Source organism: Paramormyrops kingsleyae, chromosome 1, assembly GCF_048594095.1.
Source record: "Paramormyrops kingsleyae isolate MSU_618 chromosome 1, PKINGS_0.4, whole genome shotgun sequence".
NCBI classification, from domain to species: domain Eukaryota; kingdom Metazoa; phylum Chordata; class Actinopteri; order Osteoglossiformes; family Mormyridae; genus Paramormyrops; species Paramormyrops kingsleyae.
In genome coordinates, this window is record NC_132797.1 from 6,214,696 (window position 1) to 6,242,141 (window position 27,446).

The 27,446-nt window shown below is 45.9% G+C and overlaps 1 protein-coding gene across 2 annotated transcripts in view; it reads right to left on the bottom strand.

The window, feature by feature from the left end:
* LOC111833289 (voltage-dependent calcium channel subunit alpha-2/delta-1) overlaps window positions 1-27,446 on the bottom strand; it is a 107,555-nt gene that overhangs the window by 32,575 nt on the left and 47,534 nt on the right. For both annotated transcript variants that reach the window (XM_023791427.2, XM_072701722.1), the window contains 7 exons: window positions 26,521-26,647; window positions 14,088-14,219; window positions 12,700-12,760; window positions 12,185-12,235; window positions 10,974-11,073; window positions 1,405-1,563; window positions 679-783 (listed from right to left, as the gene is read on the bottom strand). In XM_023791427.2, coding sequence (XP_023647195.1) covers window positions 679-783; window positions 1,405-1,563; window positions 10,974-11,073; window positions 12,185-12,235; window positions 12,700-12,760; window positions 14,088-14,219; window positions 26,521-26,647 — 735 coding nt within the window. The remainder of the gene's footprint in view (window positions 1-678; window positions 784-1,404; window positions 1,564-10,973; window positions 11,074-12,184; window positions 12,236-12,699; window positions 12,761-14,087; window positions 14,220-26,520; window positions 26,648-27,446) is intronic.

Genomic DNA, 27,446 nt, shown 5'->3' on the forward strand with positions numbered 1-27,446 from the left:
CAACCGGCACCGGGGGTGACAACCCAGATTCGAAGGGGACGGTGGCACATCTGTCCGTGGGACTGGAGGACCCCGGTTAAGGACTGGGGGAGTCCAGATGTTACGGCACTAATGGGCCCGTACTGCAAGGATGGGGAGAGATGGGGCGAGACGGCCGGCCGTGCCCATATGTAGGGCCCAGTTAATTGGCTGGGGTGCGGGTGGGATTCCGGGGGTGAGACCGGCTGCTGGAGGCGCTAACGAGGGGGCGTGGCCAACGCTTCAAACGCCACGTCTGTGTGCCTGCACATCAAACACGGCCCACACTGGCTCCCAGGTACCGCACGCCAGAGCAGAAGGGGATTATGGGTAATGCTTCATGTGCATCGGAACCAGGTGCAACATCAGGTGTTGAAAGGAAAACGGCATGAAGATGTGCTCACAGACAGACGCGCACTAAATATTCAGACGGGACAGGTGAAAAGTGCACTGAGACCGCAGAACTCTTAGAAACTCGAAACTTAAAACTGAACACGAATGAGTTTATAAGCGCCAATAGAAGTGCGTCATTTCCCGCGAGTTACGAACCTGGGTGCATCACGTCTGCTAATGAGTCATTTTTACGGAAATATAAACCTGCTGTTGACATGACCGCACCTCTGCCGGTGGTGGACAAGGCACGGGCAACACTCTGCTCACCTTCTTGTCGAAATTGTACTCCTCAAAAATCTCTTGAGCTCTATCCTCCCCCGCATCGGTGAACAGCATTATAATCTTGTTGCAGTTTGCACGACTTACGTTCATCTGAGGAGGACACGTGAAAAGACATCTTTAATCATTGTAAAGATCTGCAGAAAAATTTTGCTCTCTCCACTGAAGTGAAAAAACAGGCATTTTTATTTTAAATAACTGATGCAATGGTAATTATAGCTGAGCAAGCAGTGCAGCCTTCTTTACAGCCAGCAGATGGCGATATTTAACAAGCATGCCATACTGTCAATCGCACTATAAATACAGCATTTCCCTGCATTAACCTCAGTCCAACACTGTGCTAATGAGTCATTTTGAGTTCATAATACAGGCATGACAAATGAATGGCAGGTTTTCTTTTGCCTATGTGTTAGGCTTCTGCCAGGTCGATGCAAAGAAAAATCACAGAAGGATTTGTGGTGAGGACAGAAAGGATGGGTTGCTGACAGAAGACTGTAAGCAGGGTGCAGAATTGCCAGAGGTAGAAAATTCAGGTCCAGAAAGTAAAACTCCAGACCAAGATTTTGTTGCAACCAACCAGTTGAGGTCTCTGTGACTGTGACTATACTCCACTGGCTGGTTGAAACATGGTCTGGATTTTTACTTTCTGGACTTGAAATTTCCACCTCTGAGAATTGCCTCATTAAGCAAACACACAGGTCATCTCAAACTTACATTGTTAAGCTGCTCAAAGGCAAACTTCAGACCCCTTTTGTAGTTGGTAATGCCCTTGGCTGAGATGGCCTGGACGGCATCTTTGAAGACCTTTTTGTTGCGGCTGTTCGCCTGCACCAGGTGGTCGAAGCAAGCCGAATTCTTCACCCCTGTGTTGAACTGGAAGAGAGGGAGGTGACGGTGACCCATTACTGGGAGCGGCTTGGTGAAAACACACGAAAGATACAGGATGGAAGGTAGCTGTGAGCTTAATGGATGCGAGTGGCAAAGAATAAACAGGACTGAAGTTCTGCCTTAAAGAGGCATCCCGTTCACTATCAAAATAAAAGCGGACTAGCTTAGCTGGGCAAGGCCCAGATTCGTGACTGTAAACCAAGAGAGATTTAAAAAAAGACACAGATGGTCTCCAAACTTCTTCAGACCAAATCTGCAAATTGTGCACAGTCATTACAAAAGACCTGATAAACAATGGAAAAAGAGAATCTATTTTGTTAGCCAGTAACAACAAACAAAAAAATATACACAAAGCTCACATAAATAATGTCACCTGTATTGATTGTATGTGCAGAGCAATGCAGGTTCACTGATTTAATTTGAGTAATGGATGGCACCACTAGATAGCTAGACCACACATGTCGGCATGTGCATTTTTATATTCAACTGGTTAACTTGAAACTAGAGCAATCCTTGAGATTCCTGTTGTATTATGAATTTACCAAGTAAAGCTGGATCTATTTTGAGGCTCAGGCTAAACTTCCTTCTGTGTCTGATCTCAAATAGAGGCTCTGCTGATGTTTATAATTGCTGCTGCTTTTAACCAAAACCACTTATTAAACAGCCTTACATCTCATTCTTTTATATTTTCAGTCCGTGGTGTGTCAGTGGGGGTCTCTTTTTGCAGCCTATCAGTTACAGCGTCTGTGCTGCATTCTGCGCAAAACAGGATCCATAACACTCCACCCACCCACCGACGGACAGATGGACACAAGGGTAACGAGGCTTTGATCTGCTCCCATGTCCCGGTCTGGGGGCTACTGCTGGACAGCACAGCTGAAGAACCTAGAAGACCATGGAAGCACCATTTTGCCCAGGCAGTGATCTGCGGCAAATCTCCTCCCTGACCACTACAGAGGTCCTCGCTGGAAGCAGGGAGAAGCTGATTTTCCAAATGGCAACGAGAAGCTGAGACTGAGTCTGTAATGTCAGACCATCTAGAGCCCTATTATTCAAATCACGGTCCTCGAGGTCCAAGCCCTGCTGGTTTTCCAGCCTTCCTTTACCTGGGAGCCAGGTGTGAAGCCTCTGACCAATCAGAATCAGTAATTATTAAACTAACTACCTGGGAGAACTGAAAACAAGGCCTGGATTTGGAATCAAGGTCCATATTTGAAGAACCCTGATCTAGAGAATGAGAGACGCAGTCTGCTAGCGATCTGAAGAGCTGGGATTATAGCTTTGTGCTAGCGGGCCTCCATTCTGAGCACAAGCCCGGATTTGGCGCTGAGCGTGACGCTGCAAAATGGCACGAGGAACGCCAGCATGACCAAACGGTTTCAAAAATGGACAGATGGGTATAGAAACACATTGGAATGTAAGAGAAACCCCCCATCCCCATGTGAGCTGGACACAACCCAGGAAGGTGGAAGGGAATCCTCCCTAAATGATTAACGCTTCACCCGATGCTGTGCATAATAATGGGTGCGAATATCGATGCTGACTTCAGACCAGAAGCAGACCAACTTGCCCTCACTCCTTTCACCCCAATAAAGGACCAATCAACAGCATCAGGGCATCAGAAAACACTCCAAGCACAGTGGCAGGAAAGATGAGGACTGATTTCTTCTTCAGAACATGCTGGGGATTTTGTGTTATTGTATCTATACAGATTTAACAGGTTTCTAAATTACCTAATTAAAATGAATTCTTCATTTTAGAGATGCACTGACTGTATTGGTCAACTATTAAAAATAAGCTGATATTTACTGCCAATAATTTCCTTTAAAATGCTGAACCATATTGCGCTGCACACCTGAGTACTAGACAGTTACAAAAATGCCTGCTTTGTGGAATTGTTAGTGAAAACAACGTTAGAAATGCATTTTTCAAACACTGCTCTACGAAAATTTCAATTTCAATTACTAATTCAACACAATAAATTTGATTACTCACCTTAAGGCAAGACAGTAAAGAATTTGAAGAGTTTCTGAAAAACAAATCCATTCCAATAAAGAGGGCTGCAGTATGGCCAAATAACGTTAGCCCGTCTAGTAATGTTAGCCCGTCAGTAACATTAGCTCATCAGTAACGCTAGCCCATCAGTAACGTTAGCTCATCAGTAATGTTAGCCTGTCAGTAACGTTAGCTAATCAGTAACGCTAGCCCATCAGTAACGTTAGCTCGTCAGTAATGTTAGCCCGTCAGTAACATTAGCTCATCAGTAACGCTAGCCCATCAGTAACGTTAGCTCATCAGTAATGTTAGCCTGTCAGTAACGTTAGCTAATCAGTAACGCTAGGCCATCAGTAACGTTAGCTTGTCAGTAACGCTAGCCCATCAGTAACGCTAGCCCATCAGTAACGTTAGCTCGTCAGTAATGTTAGCCCGTCAGTAACATTAGCTCATCAGTAACGCTAGCCCATCAGTAACGTTAGCTCATCAGTAATGTTAGCCTGTCAGTAACGTTAGCTAATCAGTAACGCTAGCCCATCAGTAACGTTAGCTTGTCAGTAACGCTAGCCCATCAGTAACGCTAGCCCATCAGTAACGTTAGCTCGTCAGTAATGTTAGCCCGTCAGTAACGCTAGCCCATCAGTAACGTTAGCCCGTCTAGTAATGTTAGCCCGTCAGTAACATTAGCTCATCAGTAACGCTAGCCCATCAGTAACGTTAGCTCGTCAGTAATGTTAGCCCGTCAGTAACGCTAGCCCATCAGTAACGTTAGCCCGTCTAGTAATGTTAGCCCGTCAGTAACACTAGCTCACCAGTAACGCTAGCCCATCAGTAACGTTAGCCTGTCAGTAATGTTAGCTCGTCAGTAACGCTAGCCCATCAGTAACGTTAGCTCGTCAGTAATGTTAGCCTGTCAGTAACGTTAGCTCATCAGTAACGCTAGCCCATCAGTAACGTTAGCTCGTCAGTAATGTTAGCCTGTCAGTAACGTTAGCTCATCAGTAACGCTGGCCCATCAGTAACGTTAGCTCGTCAGTAATGTTAGCCTGTCAGTAACGTTAGCTCATCAGTAACGCTGGCCCATCAGTAACGTTAGCTCGTCAGTAATGTTAGCCTGTCAGTAACGTTAGTCCATCAGTAACGCTAGCCCATCAGTAACGTTAGCTCGTCAGTAATGTTAGCCTGTCAGTAACGTTAGTCCATCAGTAACGCAAGCGTTTGATAGCAAAATAATGTTCAGTGCAGGCAGTGCGAAATCCAAAGGTTCTACTCTGAATATTAAGGAGTTTATCACACTTGATGATCAGCCTTCTCTGTTATAAGTGTTATATAAGATGTGTTCAGTTATTTGCGCCTGTAGCCTCCAGGATAGGCTCTGGACCCCCAGTGACCCTGGATATGCGGTTACAGAAAATGGATGGATGGATGGTACATAGTCATGAAATACAGTATCGTGCTCTATAATTGTTGTTGTATGCCAGAGTTGTAGTTTTCCTATCAAAAAATAAATACTGCTTCATATTTTTGGAATGTAATTTATTTATTTTTAAATTTATTTGGGTGGAGTCTCCCTTAAAACTAACTTACGCAGAACCTCCCAAACAGTTATTTGGTACTGGTGTCTGTTATCGAAATAGTCGGCTATCGGCATCGGCGGGAAATTTCCTTATCGGTGCCTCACTACTTCATGTATTAGACTCCCTCAGGGCTTAGCTTCCTGTTGCTACTCAGAGGTGGAAAAGCAGGAGGAACGACACGGAAGTGCGGTTTGGGAGAATGATTTCGGGATGCGACACAGAGGACCAGGGCTGCGGTGTGTGTATGTGGTGAAACAGATCCATTCGGAATACAAATTCTGGTCAAAACAAATGTACACATCATAGGCCATAAACATGGACGCAAAAACACTTGCTCACCCAACGTCAGCAAACTACCAAAAAAAATAAAAAATCCCTACACAAGGAAAAAGATCAAATCCGGAGCAGACTTTCTATTTCCTTTGGTGCTAATTGCTGTCTTAGCTTCCTGTCTCAACGGCCTTCTCCACCCAGATCCAAATTCGTGTCACCATTCCAGATAAGACACAGCAGTGTCGCCGCTAATCACTGACTGTCTTCCTTGGTGGGGGGGGGGGCACCGTGGGTTGTTTCTCGAGCCTGATGTGGCCATCGGTGGGATTAACTCTTGTGATCCTATTACAGCTGCCAGGTTCCCATGATCAGTGACACAGAGCCAGATCGGTTTTCTATGTGTTGGGGTGGGGGGGGGGGGGGGGGGGGTTTGCTAATCTCATTAGCGCCTCTCTCCCATACAGCTCATTCAGACAGAACCAGGCCATGGGGGTGACTTAGCGAGCGACACGCCTTGCTGAAGCACATCTCCTCACCGCTGTCTGGCAGCTCTGTGCGCCTCTTCAGTCATTCATTACGGCGCTGTTCCAAACACGGCTCTGAATTCTCAAACTTTAACCCGCAAAGCTGGACAGGCATTACTGTAAGAGGACCAAACCTTTTGGACAACTTAGACATTTGTTTAGCAGACTCCTTTATCCAATATGACGTACAGTTGAGAAAGTAGTGTCAGACTGTCTCTGGAGCATCTGGGTTTAATGGCTTTGCTCAAAAGGCCCAACAGTGAAATCACTTTGTCAGGATTTGAACCAGTGACAGTTAATGCCTCACACCATCCCCTGACATAAGTTACACCGCTTGTCCATAGGCAAACAGGAAGCAGGCTGTACCCGTCCTGTATCGTGAAGCGACACTACTCGCATCACGGTTCCAGCTCGCTTTGATATTCTAACACGGAAGGGTCACCTTGTTAAAGGTTTGGATAGCGACAGTGACGTAAAACTGACGCTTCCATACCGTCCACACTGTGTATATCATGCTTTACTGTGTGCTAATTTCCTCTAGCAAGCCTGTGAGAATCACTCTCTTATGTTAGCATCAAACGCTAGCAGAATTAGCATTTGCTTGTGCAAATTTGCAGTAGGAATCCATTCCATTCAGCCGTTCAACGGCAGCTTTGTAATTAGTAGGTTGGAAATTTGAACATATAGCATATGCCCTTTATTCTTTCAGCTAATTCATGCAGTGGTTAGCACTGTTGCCTCACCCCTCTGGGACCTGGGTTTGAGCCTCTGCCATGGTTCCATGTGTGGAAAAAACAGGCTGATGTTAGAAGGAGAGGCTCTGGACTGTCCATGTCCCTGCATAGGATAAGAGGTTACAGATGATGGATAGATAATCCATGCAGATCACTGGTACCTCTGTGCATTTTGACTGGATGGTGGTGATGCAACCGGCTTGCTTTAGTCATGCTTTTGGCCGTGTCAGCGTGGGTACAGCTCACATCATTTATAATGGAAAACTATCTCGTTGTGGTTCAGCTCCTTGGTGGCTCCATTAGACGTAAGAGTCAGACAGCTTGATTGTATCGATTAGTTCCACCTACCCCTTGTTGTCAATGAAGTGGATACATCGGTCACCTCTGGTTTGATGTCCCTCAATATCTCCAAATAAGTCATCGCTTAGACTCATAATCTCCTCTGCGTGTGAAAGTTGCCCCCCCCCCCCCATTCTGTTCAGAAAGTTACGTCCCTTCATCCATGACTTCAGCTACTTGTTTTGATATTTCCATTCGCGCCCTGGCCCATAAGGCCACTGGGTGTCCCTGACAAAGTACCATAACTGTGGCTGCACACGTCAGACAATATCCAGACAAAACAAAGTCAAACACACTGGCAACGACGATCTGTGGCATACTTAAAACAAGGCTGCCACCTCGTTTGATCCGTTTCACGCCACAACCCTACAGTGCGCAGAATGTTTGCAATGCAGCAGACCCACATACAGAGCATATTGTGGTGAGTGTGTGAGTCATTTTAATAAAGTAGATGACAGCTCTTTGAAAATGGAAGATCTTCTCTTTATTAACAGCCACTATTGGTTTAATACGAGCAGCGGCACAGACGGGGAAGCCAGCAATCTACAGGACACTCATGGTTACATGCCTAAATTAACGAATACACATATTAATTTCCCCATTTGTGGTGTAAAAGCATACCAGAAAATGCATAATAAGTCCTGCTGACCTACCCTGCGGCTTGACATTTGTGTCAGCCAATCATGGACAGGGGGTGGGGTCAGAATAAATGAAAACATTTGCCTCAGGGGGCCTTCACAGGTGATGAGCCGACGACGTCATTTTTGCTAAAACAACGTGGATTCCCTTGAATTCGTTTGAAGTACTTGGCCACCTTACATAACCACGTTCCTCATTGGCAACTCCCCTAGTGATGGATCTGTTCCCCTCCCCACAATGCCTTTGTGCTCTAGTGCATATAGCCATGAGGAAAGCAAACAAATGGATTCCTGATCTAATCAATTCTTGGAACTTCAAAGCAGCCTCAATGTGGGCATTTTCCGAGAAATTCCCTCATGACGGGGAAAACCATGATGCTTGGAAAAGCAGGAACAAGCAGAAACATGGTGAACGAATGCAATCATCACGACAATCAGCATGCCATTGGGGAGCCATCGGAAGACAGAACTTTCTAGAAGTATGCCATGTATAAGCCTTCCAAGAGTTGACTTTGACTATTGATGACAACGAGCCCTTTTTATCATACTGCAATTCTGTTATGGACCTGCCAGATTTAGTACGGCTTCATAAAATACAAATATGGCCAAATAATTTCTGCAAATAATCACCACCGTTACTGTGTCCTTCAGCAAAGTGTTTATTTGCCTACAAAATCCATCAGGATTACAGTCTCCGCACCAGGGCTTTTAGAAATGTGCCGCGTTGCTCCACCTGGAGATAACAGCGCCGTTCACTAAACACTGGCCGCCTCGTTTGCCGGAAGAGAAAAGCCACGAAGGCCGGGAGATGAGGAGCGAGAGCGTGAGAAAGTCCCGAATGTGTAAACAAGGTCTTATCTTGAATATCCTAACCAACAAAGAGAGGATTTCGCCCCACCTGCACCCGTACCCCCAAGCCTCCTTCTGGTGTTACAGGAGGCTGAGTCGCAGCATGGTGAAGCTCTACTCACAGCAGACTGCGCTCAGTCAAACAGGAGCCAGTCACAGCACAGGACGTCTGGCAAGCAGAGGTGGGCTTCAGCTTCTGCACTGCTGCGTATTGCCAAAATAAACCAATTTTTTTTACCTATTTACTACCATTTCTGTTTATATAAAAATATATCTAAACCACAGTACAATTCAAAGGCAGGGTCAGCCAGCCCCTGGAGCTATTGGGATCGAAGTATGACATCACTCCACTGAGCATGGGGTTTGAACCAGCAACAATCTGATTATGGCTACAGCATCCTAACCTCACAAACCTCAAGAGCTACTAAAACAGGTTTTTTGATCATTACAACCAGAAGCCCCATCTCCTCCCATAATACACCTGAGCTACTTCAGAACTTCGCGGTGCAATCTTGCCATGTGTATTAATGAGCAGGGCCTTATGGGTAATTCTGCTGATGAATGATTCAGAGTGGGCTTTCGACAACAGGGAGAGGGCCCCCTAAATCACAGGGCAAGAACATCAGCGGCACCATCTGTGGAGCAGCACTTCACTAAGGGAGCCGGCAACCAGATCAGACGAGTAAACAAGTAAACCGCACTCAGGAGTAAACTGCAAAAAGAGTCACATATAAACGGATAATAGTCCCTGCCTGGTCAAAGCAGAGCGATGAAAACATGATCGGCTAAGTCTGTCAGAAAATGAATTACTCTAAATAAAATGTCTTCCTGGAGCCAAAGGAAAATAACAAGAAGACTTCCTATGTGACTTAAATGTATTTATTGTTGTGAAAGGAGTCAGGAGGGCAGAGGCCCACATGCCACAGAAAGGGGGAAATGAGGATTTTATTTGGGTATGAAATTTACGAACCAAAAGAGAGGTAAGACGAGAGCGAAGAGGTGCTTGGACACCAGCATAGGAGATGAGGTGAGATGTCAGCTGACAGGACAGAGAGACAGAGGAATGTTTTATATTATATAAAAAATGCATACCGGGGTGTCCACACCCTCCCTCAACTTACAGCTATAATTTAATATTCTTAATTTATGGTATGGCAACAATACCAAGTACCTATCAACCGCTAGAGTTTAAGGAGTGGTTTCATATTGGATTAGGCCAAGTTATTGAGTTTTTTTTTATTCTAGGGAAAAAAATGATGAAGGTAAATGTCTGTATGAATGTATGTAGCTGTATGAATTCCCTGTGGCAGCAGGGATACATCTTCCCTGTAACACCTGTCCTGTAATACAAGTTTCAATTTCGAGTCCTAATAAATTGAAAAAGCCACGTCGAAAATTAACGGCTGACAGAAAATGGTTGGTATCAATTGGGATTCGACTTTCCGTTTAATGGAAGCAACTGAAAGCAAGCTGAAGGTCTCTCAGAGAAATCTCCAGCCATAGAGTATGATGGATGGTGATTTCCTTGGTCCCACCTAACTGCCCCCCCACTTCTCTAGTCCACAAACATGGCCTACTGGAGGAATTTCAATTCAGCTCACATGCCGGGCCGCTGGTGATTTCATTAAACTCCCGTGTTGGAGTGGAGAAGTAAAGTTGGATCCATATTTCATTATTTCTTCACTGTCTCCTCTGACTGCAGAAATGAGACCTCCAGCATTCAGGCTCACGGCTCCGAGTTTAAGCCCCTGACCACCTAAAGCGCTTCCTGCCCTTCTGAGAGGGTGAGTGAGATGCCCAGTGTTTGCTATCTGTTTCTGCCTCATCCAGAACTTGTACGGCCATTTTTTTTCTTGAGATAAATGGCACGCTGCTGTGAATTGAAAATATCAAAAAATAAGATATAATGAGGATGGGAGATCTGGCATCGTGCATGCAAATAATTAGCGGAAACATCGTTTTGAGTAGAACCAATCGTTACGTGAGGTGACGTATGCTGCCTTTTTGTTTTTTTTTTAAATATATTTCACTCGAAATGTTGTTCAAAGCTCATGTTCATTACTGTCACGAGGCTGACATCTTTTCAACTGGTGTATATGGCTGAATACAATCCATCTGGCACATTGTCAGCTATATTTGCAGACCAAGGTTTTACTGTATGGGAACATCGCTGAAGATGAAAGGACCTTTTGTTGCCAAAAATAAGAGCTCAGCTCTAGCAGTACGCGCAAACCTTGAACACTGAAAAAGACATTCGGACTATTAACCATTAACCCTGAAATTACCACAAAGGGTGCTGGTCATTTGAGAAAAAAATAAGAATGACATGTACAGGTAATGTCTCTAGAAATTCATACGCAATACTGGCAAAACAAATTAGATATGTTAGGAAAGAGGATTAACTGTAGGATAAGTGGTGATGCTTCTGAAGAATGGCTTGGTTACCCCACCCTCCTGGACACTCACATAGAGCACGTTGACATAATCGTCATCCGACAGGGTCTCCAGCATCTCGTTGACTGAGGTCCGGATCAGTTTCAGGGTCAGACCGGAGACGCTTCCGCTCCTGTGAAGGATGTTGAGAAAAACCATGGAACACATTGCGATTTGCGTTACTGTATACTGGTTGAGAGCTATTCAAGTTGTCGATCGGGGGGTTTGGGGGGGGGATACTGGGTAAGGTGGAGTCCTTGGTAGGTGATGTTTGGGGGGGGGGGGGCGCAACGACTCATTTGGGGCATTCAGAGAACAGCCCATCCTCACAGCCTACCGTTGGTCCGAAAGGTTAAACGTAACAGATGTTTCGTTTTCATCGAACCAAAGTTGCTTAACCCGGAGTCTGAAGGCTGTCCTCTGCACCACAGACGGCGAATGAGAGGCCAGTCATCAGTCATAAGCAGCTCCTCACCGTTTAACGGAGGGTCTGACATCCAGCAGAGAAACTGCTTCTTCAGAAGTTAGTGGCATTCTGTTTATTTTTTAATTCCTTTTAAGCAACACATGCCCCTTTTTAGAAGGCAGCAAAACTCGCCCGCCTGTCCATCCACCCACCCAGAAAGCTTCTCCTCCAAACCTACAGGGGGAACAGCGATGCAAAGGAGATCCCCGCCCCCCTCCTGAACACTTCCTGAACACAGCGAACCGACTCTCCAACTGGGGCCCAAGGCTGCTGTTCTGTCAATAGCAATGACCTGATATAATCACATTGTTAATTATTTATAGTTATTCTTCATAAAATTATGATTTTGATGCGTTTTGTGTTTGCCCTGCTGATCTTGAGCAAACTGTCCTTTCATTAGCAGCAGTCTTAATCTCAGCTCACTAAATCACTGGATAAAAAAGGGGTCTTTTAAAATGTCTTTAGCACTTACCACTTAAATTTAAATAACATTATTCTGTTAAATCATGTCGAAATACGGTGGGTATTCAATTTACGCCTGAGCTGTGTTCTGGGAAATGTGGTTATTTCAAATTTTAAATGGAATTCTTCACCTCAGTGAAACACAATACAAATTTTAAAACCGTAACAATGCAATTCATGTGGCCACTGGAAAATATACTTGAGGCGTTATTTTGAAATCACATTAAACGAGAACCCACTGTTCATTTGGTGTGAAAACTGGTCGTATTCTCCTGCGTTTTTTTTTTTTTTTTTGGCAGGAAACAGAGCCACTCACGCGTCCACGAGAATCACCATGTCCTTCGGAGAGGCAGCCCCCTGGATGTACCTGTAAACAAGACATTTCATCATTAATGGACTTACATCTCACATACATCTACACCCAATGTGGGATGCCAGTCCACGCCGGAAATGCACTCCCACACACTACTGGCTATTTAGAGACACAATCTAGCCTAACTGCAGGTCTTCAGACCATGTTTCGATAGAGTGAAAGCACACGTTACACACACAGGACAGGGGTATGAACCCCCATCACTGGACATGTGACGCGACAGTGCTACCCAACATACAATTATAGATTACAGTTATATTTTACATACTCTATCGTTGTTCAGCTCCGTACACCATCCAGTATATTGCAAGTAAATTAGCCCCTTTTTGTTAAACACACCCCCACTGAAAGCATTTTTGAGCAAGATCTGACATCTCCTGATGGTATAGAAACCTGAAATACCCACTACAATACGGCAAAGCATTTCCAAGCACGACCCACTTGCACCGCGGTCTTACCATGGTCGTCGGCGGACGTCGTACAGGTCGATCTTCTTCCTCGAGTCTGTCCACGGAGAGGCTGCGATTGAAGCATACGTGTCGTTACGCTTCCGCGGTAATGGTGATCGGGGCTCAAAAAGGAGAATCGTAATGCGCTACTATTTATGAAACAGGGATAACAGGGATGTTCTAACAGGTTTAACCAGGATCATTTTAACTGTACAAAGCTGCCTCCATAATTTTATTAGGGAATTTCATTAAGGTAATCCACATGCAGGGGTCTAATTGTGTGTAACCGATGAGGAATCTCGTCCTGTTAAGTTACAGCTCATGGCCTGTTGGATAATTTGCCCTGGTTCTTAGCGGGTTTGTGGAGTCACCAAAGGAAAGGCAATTGGTTCCTGTTGTGCTCCCGCGACAGGCCGTGACACCCGCGGCTCCGAAGTGTCCTCTGGCTGTCAGGTGACATACAGGGTGGCAGGGGGGTGACATCACCCACTCCCCTCCCCTCCGGCTTCCGGAAAGGTCAACCATTATCGCTGTTGCTACATAATCAATAGCCATGTTGGCACAGCGGTCAGCGGTATGCCAGCCCTGTGTGAAGTAGTGTTCCTCACTGGGGTGGCGGGGGTGGGGGGGAGGCATTCCTATCAGATCCCCCAATGTTCTGTCACAGGAGTGTGCTGTCGCCTGTGCATTTCGCCAGGGCCAGTCAGGTAGCTAACAGTAACACTAATACAAGCGCTAATGGAGCCACAGACAGATCACATGCTCACCTGTTTCATCTTATTTTTATATAAATATGCATCCAAAACAATGTACAATAGAAAAAGCAGCGTCAGCCAGTCCCTGGAGTGACTGGGGTTAAGGGCCCAACAGCGAAACCGCGGGATCTGAGCCGGTGACCTTTCAATTACAACGACAGTCAAACACCGCGCCCTTCTTGTTTTCATACCTCAGGTGAAAACATGATAATATTTATAATTCCAAACTAAATCCCAAAATACTTGCTCTACAAAGATGCCCTCTCTTCCGTTTTTTGACATTTTATAGCACAAGGTCCCCACTCTCCTTCCCGACTGATTGCTCTGTGGCCAATTAGAAGCATTCAAACTGGGACGTTTGTCACAATGTATAATAAGCACAAATGGAAAAAGGTCATGTTTTATTACAGAGACACATTTGCGACGACATCAGCAAAAAAAAAAAAAAAAAAATAGAAAATAGAAAATGCTGGAAAAAAAATCAGGCTTCAGACTAACCTTTCACCACCTATTTAAAGCGAATTTTCATTGGCCAACCGCCATGGTGGCCACACCCACTACAGAAATGCATACAATGTACTACAAAATAGACTATTAGCCTAATGCCTGGCCACACCCATTATGCAAATCGCAGCCTCTCACCTGGGTAATAGCGGGTGAGCCCGGTGGCACTGCCGAAGGCCTGCCACTGTAAGGTGGGGTCTTCCTCCCAGTTCTTCTTAAACACATCCTCCAGGGCTTCGGTCCAGTTCAGTTCATTCAGCATGATTGTGGCTGGCGAGGCAAACGAAGAAGAGAAACACTTTTTATGAATTTGATCCACACAGAGAACGGCCCTACAGACTTACCTTTTCTGAGTATCACATAGCAGCGTTTCGCAGTCCAGTCCTTGGGGACCCGCGGAATGTCCACGTTTTTGCTCCCTCCCAAAAACCTGAATCGTCTGCAGGTGCCCATGGACTGGGCTGGGAAACACTGTCATATACAATAGTGATCCTTTATTATACCGTGGGTGAGAGCAAGCTTGAGGGTCACAGTGCAGGGTCGGCCAGCACCAGCTGGGGGTTAAGGACCTTCTGCAAAGGCCCAGCGGTGGCATCAGTCAGGGGGATTCAAACTGGCGCCCATCCTATCACGGACACCGGTTCCTAACCCACCGAGCCACACACTGAACTGATCAATAACCAATAATCGATATTAATAAACTGCACATCCCTAGAAGCTGTAAGTAAAACGGGTAAGCTTTGTTTTACTCCCGTGGAAACACATTAGCTTTTCAGGTCATCAAAAACTCCTTGGGGTTGAAGAGCGACAATGGCGTCCGCATCCTGGGTAGACGGCTCCCAATGGCCTGATCTACTTCCCGGATCCCCCAGGAAGATTCTAGAACACACGCATAATTAACACCCCCAGAGCTGGATGAATTAAAGACAATATCATCTTCCAGGCAGAGTGTTGATGTGTGTCACACTCAATTTGCCAGCTGGATTGGTAAAGGAATCCTGTATCTGTGTTAATAAATGTCCTTCTCTTAAAAACACCCGTGTAGTACCTCCTATTGCACATACATGGATTAATGCAAGAATACCTTAATTGACTGTGAATTTAATCTTTTAAAAATGGAAAAAGGAATGACAAAACCTTTTATAAAAATTCCTGCCTGCAATATCTAACTATCAGCCTCCCCCCCCTCCACCGTCTGCCCCCCCCACCCCCTCACTCAGCTGTCTTCTAGGCACAAAGTCCCCATAAGACTGTCTGCTGCAGACAGATCCATCGTTATCACACATCTGACACTTATGAGCGGGAGAAATGGTCTCCGGCTCATTGGCAGCAACATCAATCCGCCCTGATGATGTCTCTGAGATCCCAGCTTTCATTTCCCTTCGCAGGTCAACGTCGGACACAGCGGACGATACCAAACCCTGTTTAGAGGGGGTTTCAGGAATCCACGAAACGAAAAACCCTTGGTTTTTAGAGATCCCTTGAAATGACCATCAAGCAGCAGTGTCGCAGTAAACAGGCAGTAAACTCAGATCCCCGGCCCTACCCTGTTTGCCCGTTGCTTGGTTTCAACCAATGTTTTCTAGATCCTTCCTTCTGTAATGCACAGAAAGAATCAGGCACAGTGTTTTAAACTAGCTACAAGGATTTATCACGTCACTATTTACGATGCACCTGTTCGGATTCCACCTGTTGCACATGTGTGATACAGTCTAGAAACTTTCCTACTGGTGGAGATTAGACCAAAAACCAGTCAACCAATCATTGCCCATCAACAAGGAGCGCAGGCACACCGACCAGCTGCACTAACACGCCACACACGCATTTTTCATAGCACCTGACGCATGTGCGATTTGGCTCAAGGCATCGGCTTTGGAATCGTCGACCCTCCCTTGACAACATTCTGGAACTTTGTTGTGAGGCACCGGTGGCCTGAAATCGAGGAGCCCAGATGGTCGCCTGGCAGGACTCCCCATTCAGCTATCGGGACATGGGCATTGTGACGTCGCCGCGGAAACCTGCCCGGTCACCGTGGTTACACACTCTTGGGGGCCAGTGGCCGCCATGTGTTTCTGGGCTTAGCGTTAGCATCAATCTCCCACTCCAACCCGTAAGCAACACCGTGTGACCTTCTTCGTTTAATTGTGTGCCGACCATTAAAGGACATCCATCAATCCATCCATCCATCCACCTATCCATCATACTGACATTAACGGGATTCATTTGACAGACTCAACGTTCAGGCTGGACAGCTGATGGCTGCATTCGTTACTGTGCAGACATACTTTTTGGGGTGAGATCACATTACACTTTTAGCATTACGCACATCTGATGGGTATGACTGTATACACAACTTTGACACAGATTAAGCTCCAGATCCGTAATAAGCATTTTAAGCTACTCTTAATATTTTTTAGGTCTCCTCCTATGCCGAGCTGGCTTAGAAAATCCACTCACTAATTTACTTGCTGTAGAAGGTTTCTGAAATATGTTTGCTGTGAATGAAGATTGTATCTTTCAGTAAGAAAACAGCGAAGCGAAGGACAGGTGATAGAACCGCTTTTCTTCTTTTGATACACTTATAAATTACAAACCATTCAAATGACCACACATCACAATGCCATTTGTGTTATGTTTTCTTAGTCACAGTATCTCAAGGCTGATACATCCATAAGATGTTTTCAGACATTTTGGCAACTCTGGGAAATGGATTGTAGCATTGGCTGAATAACCACTCATTAACACAGTTAAGACTTGCTTTTATGAGTTTAATTTCTGAATAATTTATGGGGCTGAACAAACAGAGGAGACAGATTAGCATAATTACAGATCCCTGACTGAGTGCCAACGTACTGCGTTGCGTGACACCACTGAAATATTGGTATCGGGTTCGACTCGAAGGGAAAAGGTTCAGGATAAAGGGATTCTCAGTCGTTCACTTTCTGGAAGACTGACAGCAAATTACAAAGTGTGCCCTAAATTGCATACTTGTTTGCTATGTAGTAGGCGAAATACAGCATGCAATGTGAGTAGTGTGTCTGAATGCTCAGTATGCATGAGGCAGTATGTAAAACAGTACCTGGATGACATACTACATTCCATGAAATTCTGAAGTGTGCAATCGATGTATGCTACGCTATCCCAAAAGGGCACTGGAGCAGCCAAGAACGTCACTTGCTCAGAAATCTTTGTCAAGGTGGTGGAGAGAGATGCCATTTTTGCACAAATTAGAATCGAAAACAATGGCCAGTTAACTTACTTGGATATGTTTTTTTTTTTTTGGATATTTTTTAACATATTTTTTCTTTCGAGGGGGGTCAAGCTACATCATTGGTAAATATCTGGGTCAACTAATATGCAAGATGGCGACCGCAATATGTCTGAGTACATGCATACTGTTATGCATACACACAGTACTCAATACATTAACAGTCGAGGAGTAGGTTTCAGTACCTACTGTGTGAGGATGTGATTTCCGACACACCCTGTGACTTGGCGCTACCCCAGCTGTCCATCACAAATCCCCGCCCCTTAATCTCCGACAGTGTGTTGGAACCCCTTACCAGGAGATCCAAGATATGACGCCGGTAGCAAATATCTCCAAAATTCACATTCACGTTTAAGCCATTTTCTGCGCCAGGATGTATATTGGGAAATAAATATGCTAAAGAGCGGTACAACAGCGACGCGGCTTCCACGAGACGCCGGTTCCTTTAGAAACCCAGAGCACCAGCAACTCTCCCATCCATCACCGATCGCTCCGTTATTTAATTTCCCGAGGGGCCAGACCACGTTTACATATCAACGGCTTCGCGAATAATCAATCGTTATTTCCGGCAGACGAATCCCGTGCCACGGTCGTTAGCTCTAACGGGACGGCCTGGGGTCCTAACGGATGTGCCCGGCTCCGCTCCTGCCTGGATATGCCGGGCCACGCTCCGGATTGTGGATTGGCTCCATTCTGTGCTAATGGAGACGGAGGAGGTGTCGGTTTATCACACATCCCTTAAATCCGGGCCAGGACTATTCATCTAGCTGGGTGCCATCCAGTTGTTTTGGGGCTGTGCTTCGGTGCGTCGTACCATGAAATCGCTAATGGCCGCTCCTCCCAGCGATCGACGGGGGTGGTGCGGCGGGGGAGACGGATGCCCCAGTGCCCATCGATCACGCACCTGCGTGCCCCATCTGTGAGCCGGCTATCGATCCACAGCGCTGACGTCTCAACTCCCCCTTGGCGAGGTGCTGGCTGCACCGCCGGCCTGGGCGTGGGCCTCACACAAGACCCACCACGGAGATCTGCACATGTTCTCCCAGAACATTCAACCTGAGCCCTACGGGTGATTGTAATGTTACATTCGGCAAACAGTGGAAGACCGGCCCTAACTCTGCCTGTACCCAAATAACGATAAACATGTAGATACCAAAGAGGCGGAGCTTGGTTCAGTCTCACACAACCATAGCTGTGTGTGCGCCCTGTGATTGGCTGTCATCCCACCCAGGGTGTCCCCAGCCTCATGGCCTCTGCTTCCTGGGACAGACTCCATGTGACCCTGGAGGAAAACGGTCCAATATCAGGACCAAAATAATAATAATAAAACAATAGGGATCCAGTAACACTAACAGAGGCAGCAGTGGTTAAGAATACAAAGTCTCTCTGTACCCTTCAGGAGGGACAAAACCTCAGTTAACAATATTACTGCAGAAATGTGTAAAACAGTTTCCGCTGCTGTGACAATATTTGCTGCGGAACCAGACAATGGCTCCTAGGACACAAAGCACATTAAGGAAAGTGCTGTTGAGAAATGCAGAGACGGCCCCTCCCTCCCCGCACTCCCCCCTACAGAAACTCGCAGCTGCACAAATCTGTGGCTTAGTTAGGGGGTAACAGGTAATTAACTGGATTTTCGCAAGCTAGAATTGATTTCGGTGCCCAACCCCACCCCGTTCAATAAGCCGTAAATTGACACAGTACACTCTCCTGCTAGCTTGCTGTAAATGTAATCTATATGGTATAATCCATGTAATCTATAGACTTCATCCTCAAACCAGAGTTCTTTCAGTGACAGAAATCACACTCCTAAAGGCAGAAACTGAGCTCAGCATTTACATACGGACAATGTTGGTGCAGACTGTTCTTCCAGTAACCTACAAACACGTAATCCTTCATTCCATTATCCTCACCCACTTTTCCATTCTTCCCCCACCAATTCTGAACGGAGGCAATAATTTAATCAGGGAAATCCCACCTGCAGGCTTTTCTCATTGTTAAAAGAACCAAAAAAAAAAAAAAGTTTAAAAACCAGTACAGATCCAGCACCGCTGGGGCTCGGCCCCCTAAAAACAGGCAAGCGGATGGAAAATACCAGAAGGCCTGATTGTAAACTCTGACACCATCTATTTCTTCAGGCGTGAGAGAGGGAGGGAGGGAAAGAGAAACAATACGTAAGTTAAAGTGTGAGCCAAATGTGTGGGAAATAACACCAGACCCTGTACTAGACCTCAATTTTCTGACTGACAGACTGATTTTCTTATATTTGGGTCCCTCCATAGGGTACCGGCCCCTGAAAGGCAATTTGTCTGCCAATCATCACACTTTTCATAACAACGCCAGAACACGAAATCTTCGATCAGAATGCCAACACTTCAGCTTGGGAAGTCCTTCTCCCCTCTCTGCTCACGTGACCCTTATTACTGCGGTATTCAGCCTCCAAATTCCCCTTCATGAAGCCGACGGGAACCAGTGGGACCAAGGTGGTCTGGAACTATTCTGGCTGCGTAAGAGACAGAAGTGGTGCAATTAAAGATTCAACTTTTTATTAACTGTGGCGCACATTAGCAAGATCACCCAGGTCGGCTTGGATCAACCCCAGGATATCGAAATCATGCACCTATACATACCTGAGCAAAACACCAAATTACTAATAAATGATACTGGTGGTCAATATAAGCAGTCAAAGCACACTACTGCACATGGAAGGCTGAAGTCAAGAGAAGCGATTTACCAGTACAATAAATCTATAACATTAACAAATCTCTTATGGCCAAAAAGCCAGCTGTCGCCTCTGTATAGAGATCCATACGTCGACATAAAAGGAGGTCCGGAAATGAACCCAGGACCACCCACTAGTTATCCTGCTGTCTGCTTCAGTGTTCACCGGTCACCCACCGTGGTGCTGATCAATCAAATCGACTAAAAACGTTTAAGATTTTAATTGAAATCGTGCAGCACAAAAAAGTCTGACTTGCGTTGTCCAACCATCTTAAAGCAATTGTTGTGACCCAAAATAGCTCTCTATTAATTTATTTTCAGTATCAATGATTATATGCTGGTAGCCCTCGAATAATTATTCAAAAGACTCATGTTAAGATTTTAGTAAGTGCAGCAACATTTAATCTGAATTACTTTTTTAAGTTGGTTGAGGCAATTAAAAGCCTCCAAGTAATTCTATCACATTATTTGAGCCGTGCAATGCATTCAATTATCATCTCAATCACGCCTAATTAAGAGCTCAGCCGGACTAAACACTAGAACACAGGGTGCATGTCTTGAGTACAGATACGGGCTCACATACGTCATTACATCACACACTTTAAAGTGTGTCTCTTTAAGCGAGCACATTGCCCCCAAGGGCAATCAGAGAGGGCAGAGGTAAAACATAGCTCTTCTAATTTCCTGGGTAGGCCCATGGGATTCTGGGGAGTGGGGAGGGGGGTAAGGGGTTGATATTATTGCCACCCTTGGGATCTTCTCGGACGGCAAACATAGAGACTCACATAAGAAGTTCTGCTCTCTAACTTGAGTGAGCCATGCTTGGCCACCTAACACAAAAACAACAAACTCCTCAACACCTGGGTAAAATCGGTAGTGGGGGTAGGGAGCCTCAGTCTTGCCCCTCCCACTAATCATCCTTGTATTTCACAGTAAATGATCCCGATTTTTATTATCATATTAACGGAAGACTATTCTGGGTGGAGTAAAGTTTGGAGACCGACTGAGTCGATTCCACAGTCTGGCAACCCCCAGCTCCTACCTGACAAACAATGGGGACCAAACAGATTTCCCCCCCACGGTGATGCCCCAGCTGTGATGCCCCCCCTCTGTCCCTGATGCCTAGGGTGACCATCTAATCCATGTCAGGAGGGACACTATGAGCTACTTCAGCTTTTACGAACTACTTTAAAGCTGAAAGGGTTCTGTGCTCTGCTAAAATGTTTGGTTAGTTTCTAGATTGAAAGACTCATCCAGCTGTTTTGCATTACTGACACATATGCATGATTATAGGAGACTGACCAATCAGCATACGGCAAGAACCCAGTGCTTAAGTGAAATCCTGGTCCTTTTAATTGAAATGTATGAAATGGTAGTTTACAAATCCTGTTGTAGCTCATAGTGTCCCTCCTGACATGGATTAGGTGGTCACCCTACTGATGCCCCGTCCTTCATTACACATCCAGGTGTTGCAGCTTGAGGTTGCAACCTCCAAAATGAGGCATTTTGCTAAACCTGGTCTTCCACAACTGGGTTAACATCCCACCTCGAATCTGAACAGAAGAAGGTCCGGGCTTTGCCGACAGAACAACAAATCTCATTTTAATTACCGTCGTGGATTCGAGCAGGACATTCACGTTACTGCCGCCTTCATAATCCCTTCAGAAGCTGCTGAATTACAGTTAAGCGAAGACGCGCTAAAGGCGGACATGCTCCTGAATAGGAGGCCTCACATAACGAATTACATGATCTAAGCTAATTAGGACCGATTTAGACAAGGGAGGCCGGAAATTCAGTCACCACTCCTGTTTCTGCCACATTTATCCTATTAATCCGGTTTATTGTGGAAGGCATCCCAGGGCAATAAGACGCAAGGACGCTTCTCCAGACGAGATCCGATAATTAGGTTACCCCCTTCAAGACATGCGGCGGGCCAAGGCTGCGGAGTTTGGTTTCCATGGCAACGGGGACGGCGATCGAGTTTACGGACCGCGCTGAGGCTGCAGGCGGGAATGATGAAGACGTACCTCGCGAAGGAGTGAGGGGAGGGGAATCAAGGCCGACTGCAGAGCCCCCCCCCCCCCTTATATATTTCTAGACAGAACACCATCGCGGTATCCATGGCATCATATGGATTGAAATTCCTTAAAAATAATAAAAACCTATTTCTGTTTCGTTTGTCTAGCAGATGCTTCTGTCCAGAGCGAGAACACACATTAAAACTTACAACAACACATTAGCTAAGGTGCAGATGTATCGAACGTTTCATAAAGCCAAACGTGCACCAGGTGTAAGAATTCATTTTCTGCTTTTATGCTTTTTAAGGAACACATCTGGCCTGATGGCCCAGAGTACAGGAGTATCTCTGTTTTCAAGCCGGTGGCCCTGCTGACAGAAAGCAGGAGCCTTCGCCTCGTTACTGCACCGTCTGGAACAGGACAACCCGGGTACCCTGTCAATCACTGACCTGTAAAGACTATAGGATTACGTAATCGCTCTCCTGGGACAGACGCAGAGGAACAACCCTCCACCCCCAGCAGCCATTACCACCACATCTGGCTCCGCCCCCCTACTGAAGACATTCATATTTGATACAGGGATGACAGATTTTCCCATCAGCCCCTGCTGCGCTGTTCTGCGTTCCAATGCTTAGGAACCTGCAAAGGTCTGCTGTTTTAAGAGGAAGAGCGTTTATAAAAGGTGCCCAGCCGTGGATGCCATTTCCCAGGACACTGACTAGACCACCTTCGTTAAAGGCTTCAGGATGTCGTCAAGCTTTTTTCCCCCAGTTCTGCCAGCATGGCTCTTCTGTTTTCCCCAACTCCATCTGGAATCACCAGAAGGCACATTTCAACAACTTTCTCGTTAAAATGTGCTGCACTAAATAAAATTAGCATGTCTGATTGGTCGTCTGGTTGATCTCACCAGTATTAGAAACAGAGGGTGAAAAACGGGGGGAAAAAAGTTAAAAACTCCAGTCTCTAGTTTTTCTCTTTAATCAGGGGCAGGAATAAAATGGCTAAAAGAAATTTGCCATATTAACGATTAAATGGCATCTCTGGGCAGCATAACTGCTATATTAAGTCAGCTAGTCTTGGGGGCAGTAAACCTTACTGTTAAATGCAAGGCTTGCACACGTCCATTCACAGCACATGCTAAACCTACGTGAGATGTGGGGGGGGGGCTCTCCCACCCTGTTTCCCCTTACGGGGGGGGGGGCATTTATGCCAGGAATGATTTGCTACTGTGTTTGAACCCCTTTGCTTAGTGATGTTTTCCAAAGGACACCTCGTCAAATCTATCAGCATGACTCACAATGACTGGCATGAGAAAGAGCGCAACGAAACGCCATAAAACAACTAATTACAAGCGAGGCGAACCGGTGGCAGTCAGACACAGAGAGGTAATTATCCCGAACGGTCTGGCAGCAACTCGCTCTCTCTCCCCCATGAGTCGGGTCAAGCGAGAGGCTGTCCTGGGCCCAGCCGGGCCAGCGGCTGCCGTGCGGAGGACACGACACCGTCAAGCTGTCACTTTTCAGAGTGAGGTGGTCCAGCACAGGAGAAGATGGACGGGGGGCAAAGGCGACAGGGACGTTTCCAGGGGAAGTCCAATGAAAACCACCACTGTGGACAAGTAGGGCTATAGTGAGTGACAGGGGAGGGGGCACTCAGGGGGCCAATGAGCTTTTTGCTGGGTCCTGTCCCCGCCCCTTTATGCCCTGTTGAGACCGCCAGTCAGCAACATATCTCACAATGATAAGTGAAATGAATACATTTTGTTTTCTAAAATTCAATACATGTCATCGGCTGGTGTTAATGACACTTAGATGTCTGCAATCTCTCATGGCTGATAGCCGCTCCGATCCCCATCAAATGTGTGAGTGGCATCATAACACTCCTCCTCGGCCTGAATGCAGCCACCCGCGGTCTTAAATTAAACACGGCCACGTGTGGCAGCCATTTCCAGCGCTGGCACCCCGCACGGTGTGACGAGTCTGGGGGGGGGGGGGAATGTAGGGTGTGAGAGAGCATAAAGGACAGGAAGGTGTCTGGGGGGGGGCGGAGCTACATTTAGGTGCCCTGTCTGCCAGATCTCCGCGGTCTGTCCGCTCGCTGCCTAACACCTTATCATTCGGTGTGTAGAGCACGGCGAACAATAGGAGCGCGTTGGACGTGTGTGACGTTACGCAATACCAGCAGTGCCCCGCGACCGGTTTCATAACGAAGACATCAGGACTGATGGGAAAAGAAGCTTCCGGAACACAAGGCTGCAAAAGTAACATTTTGTTGTGTAATTGCATTACGGTTCCGTGCTGAACAAAAATGATAATAATTAAGCAACAGCTGATGCAGAATTGGCTATTTCCAAAGGATTTTTATCGGGCCATTCTAACTGGCCATTATTCCCTGACCAGTCAAAATCTAAAAGTGGGCACAGAAAATGGATGGATGGAAGTATGGCATCTCAAATACCCTCTAAATAGCAACCAGTGGCAGTAAAATGAGCAGAACCAATCAGATAACCATGAATAAGGGGCGTGACCTTACTGAGTTATGACCAGTAAACAGACACCATTTAATTAATGGGACCAGTCCCTGTCCTCCTGATCCTCCAGTTCAGGTACCTCACCCACACATGCTAAAAGACAGACCGTCCCAGGGCTGGGTTCACAAGTTGCTTTTGCCCCATGACAATAACACAGCTTTCTAGAACATTCAGTGGCAGCTGCCATATTAGACACAGAGCACAGGACATCCATGCTGGAATTAGGGGCCCACAGTGAACAGACGTAAAATGTCATTTCTAGTTCACTCTCTTTGGTACAACTCATGTTAAAGGCTTTAGTGGGGAGACAAGACTGTATGCTACACATCCTGTTATATACAACACAGCATATAAATATAGACACCAGGAAATTTATTACACACGAGCAAAGTTGGGAAATACACGTGAGCTTCTAAAGAAACCCAGTCTTCCACGCATGTGGATGTAATATTAATGCAGCGACATAAAACGGCCAAGAGCGCTCAGCATGGCAAACCTGTAACGTTACGCAGAAGCAGGCAACTGCCACTCTTTGAAAAGCAGCGATGTTAAATCATACATACGTGCGATATTAAAACAGCAGGGTACGATATACAGCTTGATATTAGGCGGGAGGGGCGCACCCATTAAAGTTTAAAATTTGTGATTTTACGCTATAACAGCCCTTAACATAAATTTCCATTATAGACTTTCTTTAAAGTAAATCTCCGTGTCGCTTCCCGCAGTAAAATAAAAGGAGCGAATTATTCCGCTGCGTCTTCGCGCAGCGCGGGGTGATCCCGCGCCCGCGTGGTTCAGGGGCTGCAGCGCACGTGTCTTTCCCCACGATATGCAGCATCGGCACCAAAATCCTGCGATCGAACCAGATCAGACCGTCTCCTGTGCAAATGTCAGCTAGCTTGAGGAACATAGAGATTAAATGGCCTTTGGTATAATTCAACCCGGGGACAGTTTACATTAATTCGGGATACAGGTTTCCCTGTAAAACAGATGAAACAGAAATACTAATGACCTTATTTGCTCAATGATAGTGTGATCAGATATATACTAATACACTTCCATTGACACAATAATGGCACACTTCATTTGGCAATATTTCTACCGCAAGCCAACCGTTATATATTGAGCCTTGTTTGGGATTTTAATGTTGAAAACATGCTATGAAATGAGGAAAATATGCCGTCTCAGTATTTAACTATGACTGATTGCTAAGGGCCATGAAACTGCTTCTGTTCATCAGTCAATAGGAGTTGCGCACATATTTGGTTGCTCGTGTCCCATTTAATAACCAGAATGACATTCATAAATACGTAGCTCACATTTGCATTGCATTTGCGACGCTTTGATCTAAAGCAGCATCACCAACATGCATCTCGCAGGCAACGAGGAATAAGTGAACGTCCAGTTACAAGTGTAGCTTTTCTGTGTCCCAATGTGTTCTGCAAGGACCCCCCCCCCAACCCCAGTCCCATCCCACATTCAGTCATCTTTTCGCCCAAGACCTCAACATGCTGTATGACGTTCCCCATACTGCACTGAAACTGAAAGGCCAAAGCAAACTCCTGAAGAAAGCGCCACCTACAGGACTAATGGAGGCTGAACACTTTGAAATAGCAGCCTATTTTAAACGATAACAATATTTCCAGGAATAACCAGTCCGTTTTTGCAGTATTTATTGTGGAAGGAAACATGAAATCAATCACATCAAAGACAGAAATAATCAAATCAAAGGCAGCAATAATAATGAGGCCCAAAATTAAAGCCTCCAAACATAATTATCAGCCCCCATTTCTCTCCACATGTCATAACTCACTTTCAGTGTCGGGCTCGATCCCAGAAACGGCATAAGACACTCAAAATGGGATGCCAGTCCATCACAGTGCCCCCACATGGACACACCACACACTGCAGGCAATTTAAAGACACCAATATACCCGACACGCTTGTGAAGGGGAAACCCTCGAACCCAAGGCCGGATGCGTGAGACCCCACCCCCTTTCCTTCCGGAATGAGCACAGACGACGGCGTACTCACAGCCTTCGTAGATGTCGGTGGGAATGTGGACGGCTGTGAAATTGTAAGAGATGAGCCGCTTGAACGAGGAATCCTCCTTGAAGTCGGGCCTCAGCCTGTTCTTTGATGTGTAGGTGTCGTTTTCCAGCTGTGGGCCGAAGCGAGGAAAAGCCGTCAGGAAGCAGGCAGGAGAGCGGCGAGGGGGTGTGGCCTCACACCCCGGGACCTGGGATCCCCAAAATCCTCTGATCAGACATCGACAGCAGCCTTAAACCGGCGCAAATTCTGACGATCTTTGGATTAAAGAAGGGGTGAACAACCGCCTGTCCCGGGTTTGGGGGAGGGGTTGTTAAATTTCCAAAAAGAAACGACATATTTTCAGTCCACGCCATCTTAAGGACCTCTGACGATCATGCATTTGCAGTGCATCTGAAGAAACAGGAGCTTAGCAACAGGAAGTAAAAGTTAGCAGAAAAAGTTAACGAGTAGTCAGCAAACAAGGCTGATGATATTTTTCTATTACTTGCGTGTAATCTTGGCAATAGTGGCTAGCAAAACAGTTAGCAAGTAGTTAGCAAACAAGCTATGATGTTGACAATGTTTACAATATTTTTGCATTCATTGTGTGTCGTCCTCCATTCCAAGAAATTTTTGCACAATGCATGCCGGTCCACTGTCATCAAAAGGTTGAGACCCCCCCTAAATTAAAGTGTCGAGTAATAAAACATAACATCAGTGAAGCTGACATAGAGAACTGGCATATTAAGAGGCAGAGCTCAGGAAGCCCTTTAAATTACTAATACCAATATTCATTGCATATTTTATGAAGACCTCGTTACTTAACGGGAATGACATTTAATGAACATTTCCAGCAGAGTCGCACATTAGCATAGAGATGAGGGGTCCGTCCTGTGCGGTTTTCGTCCGGCGTAACGTGTGCTGTGATT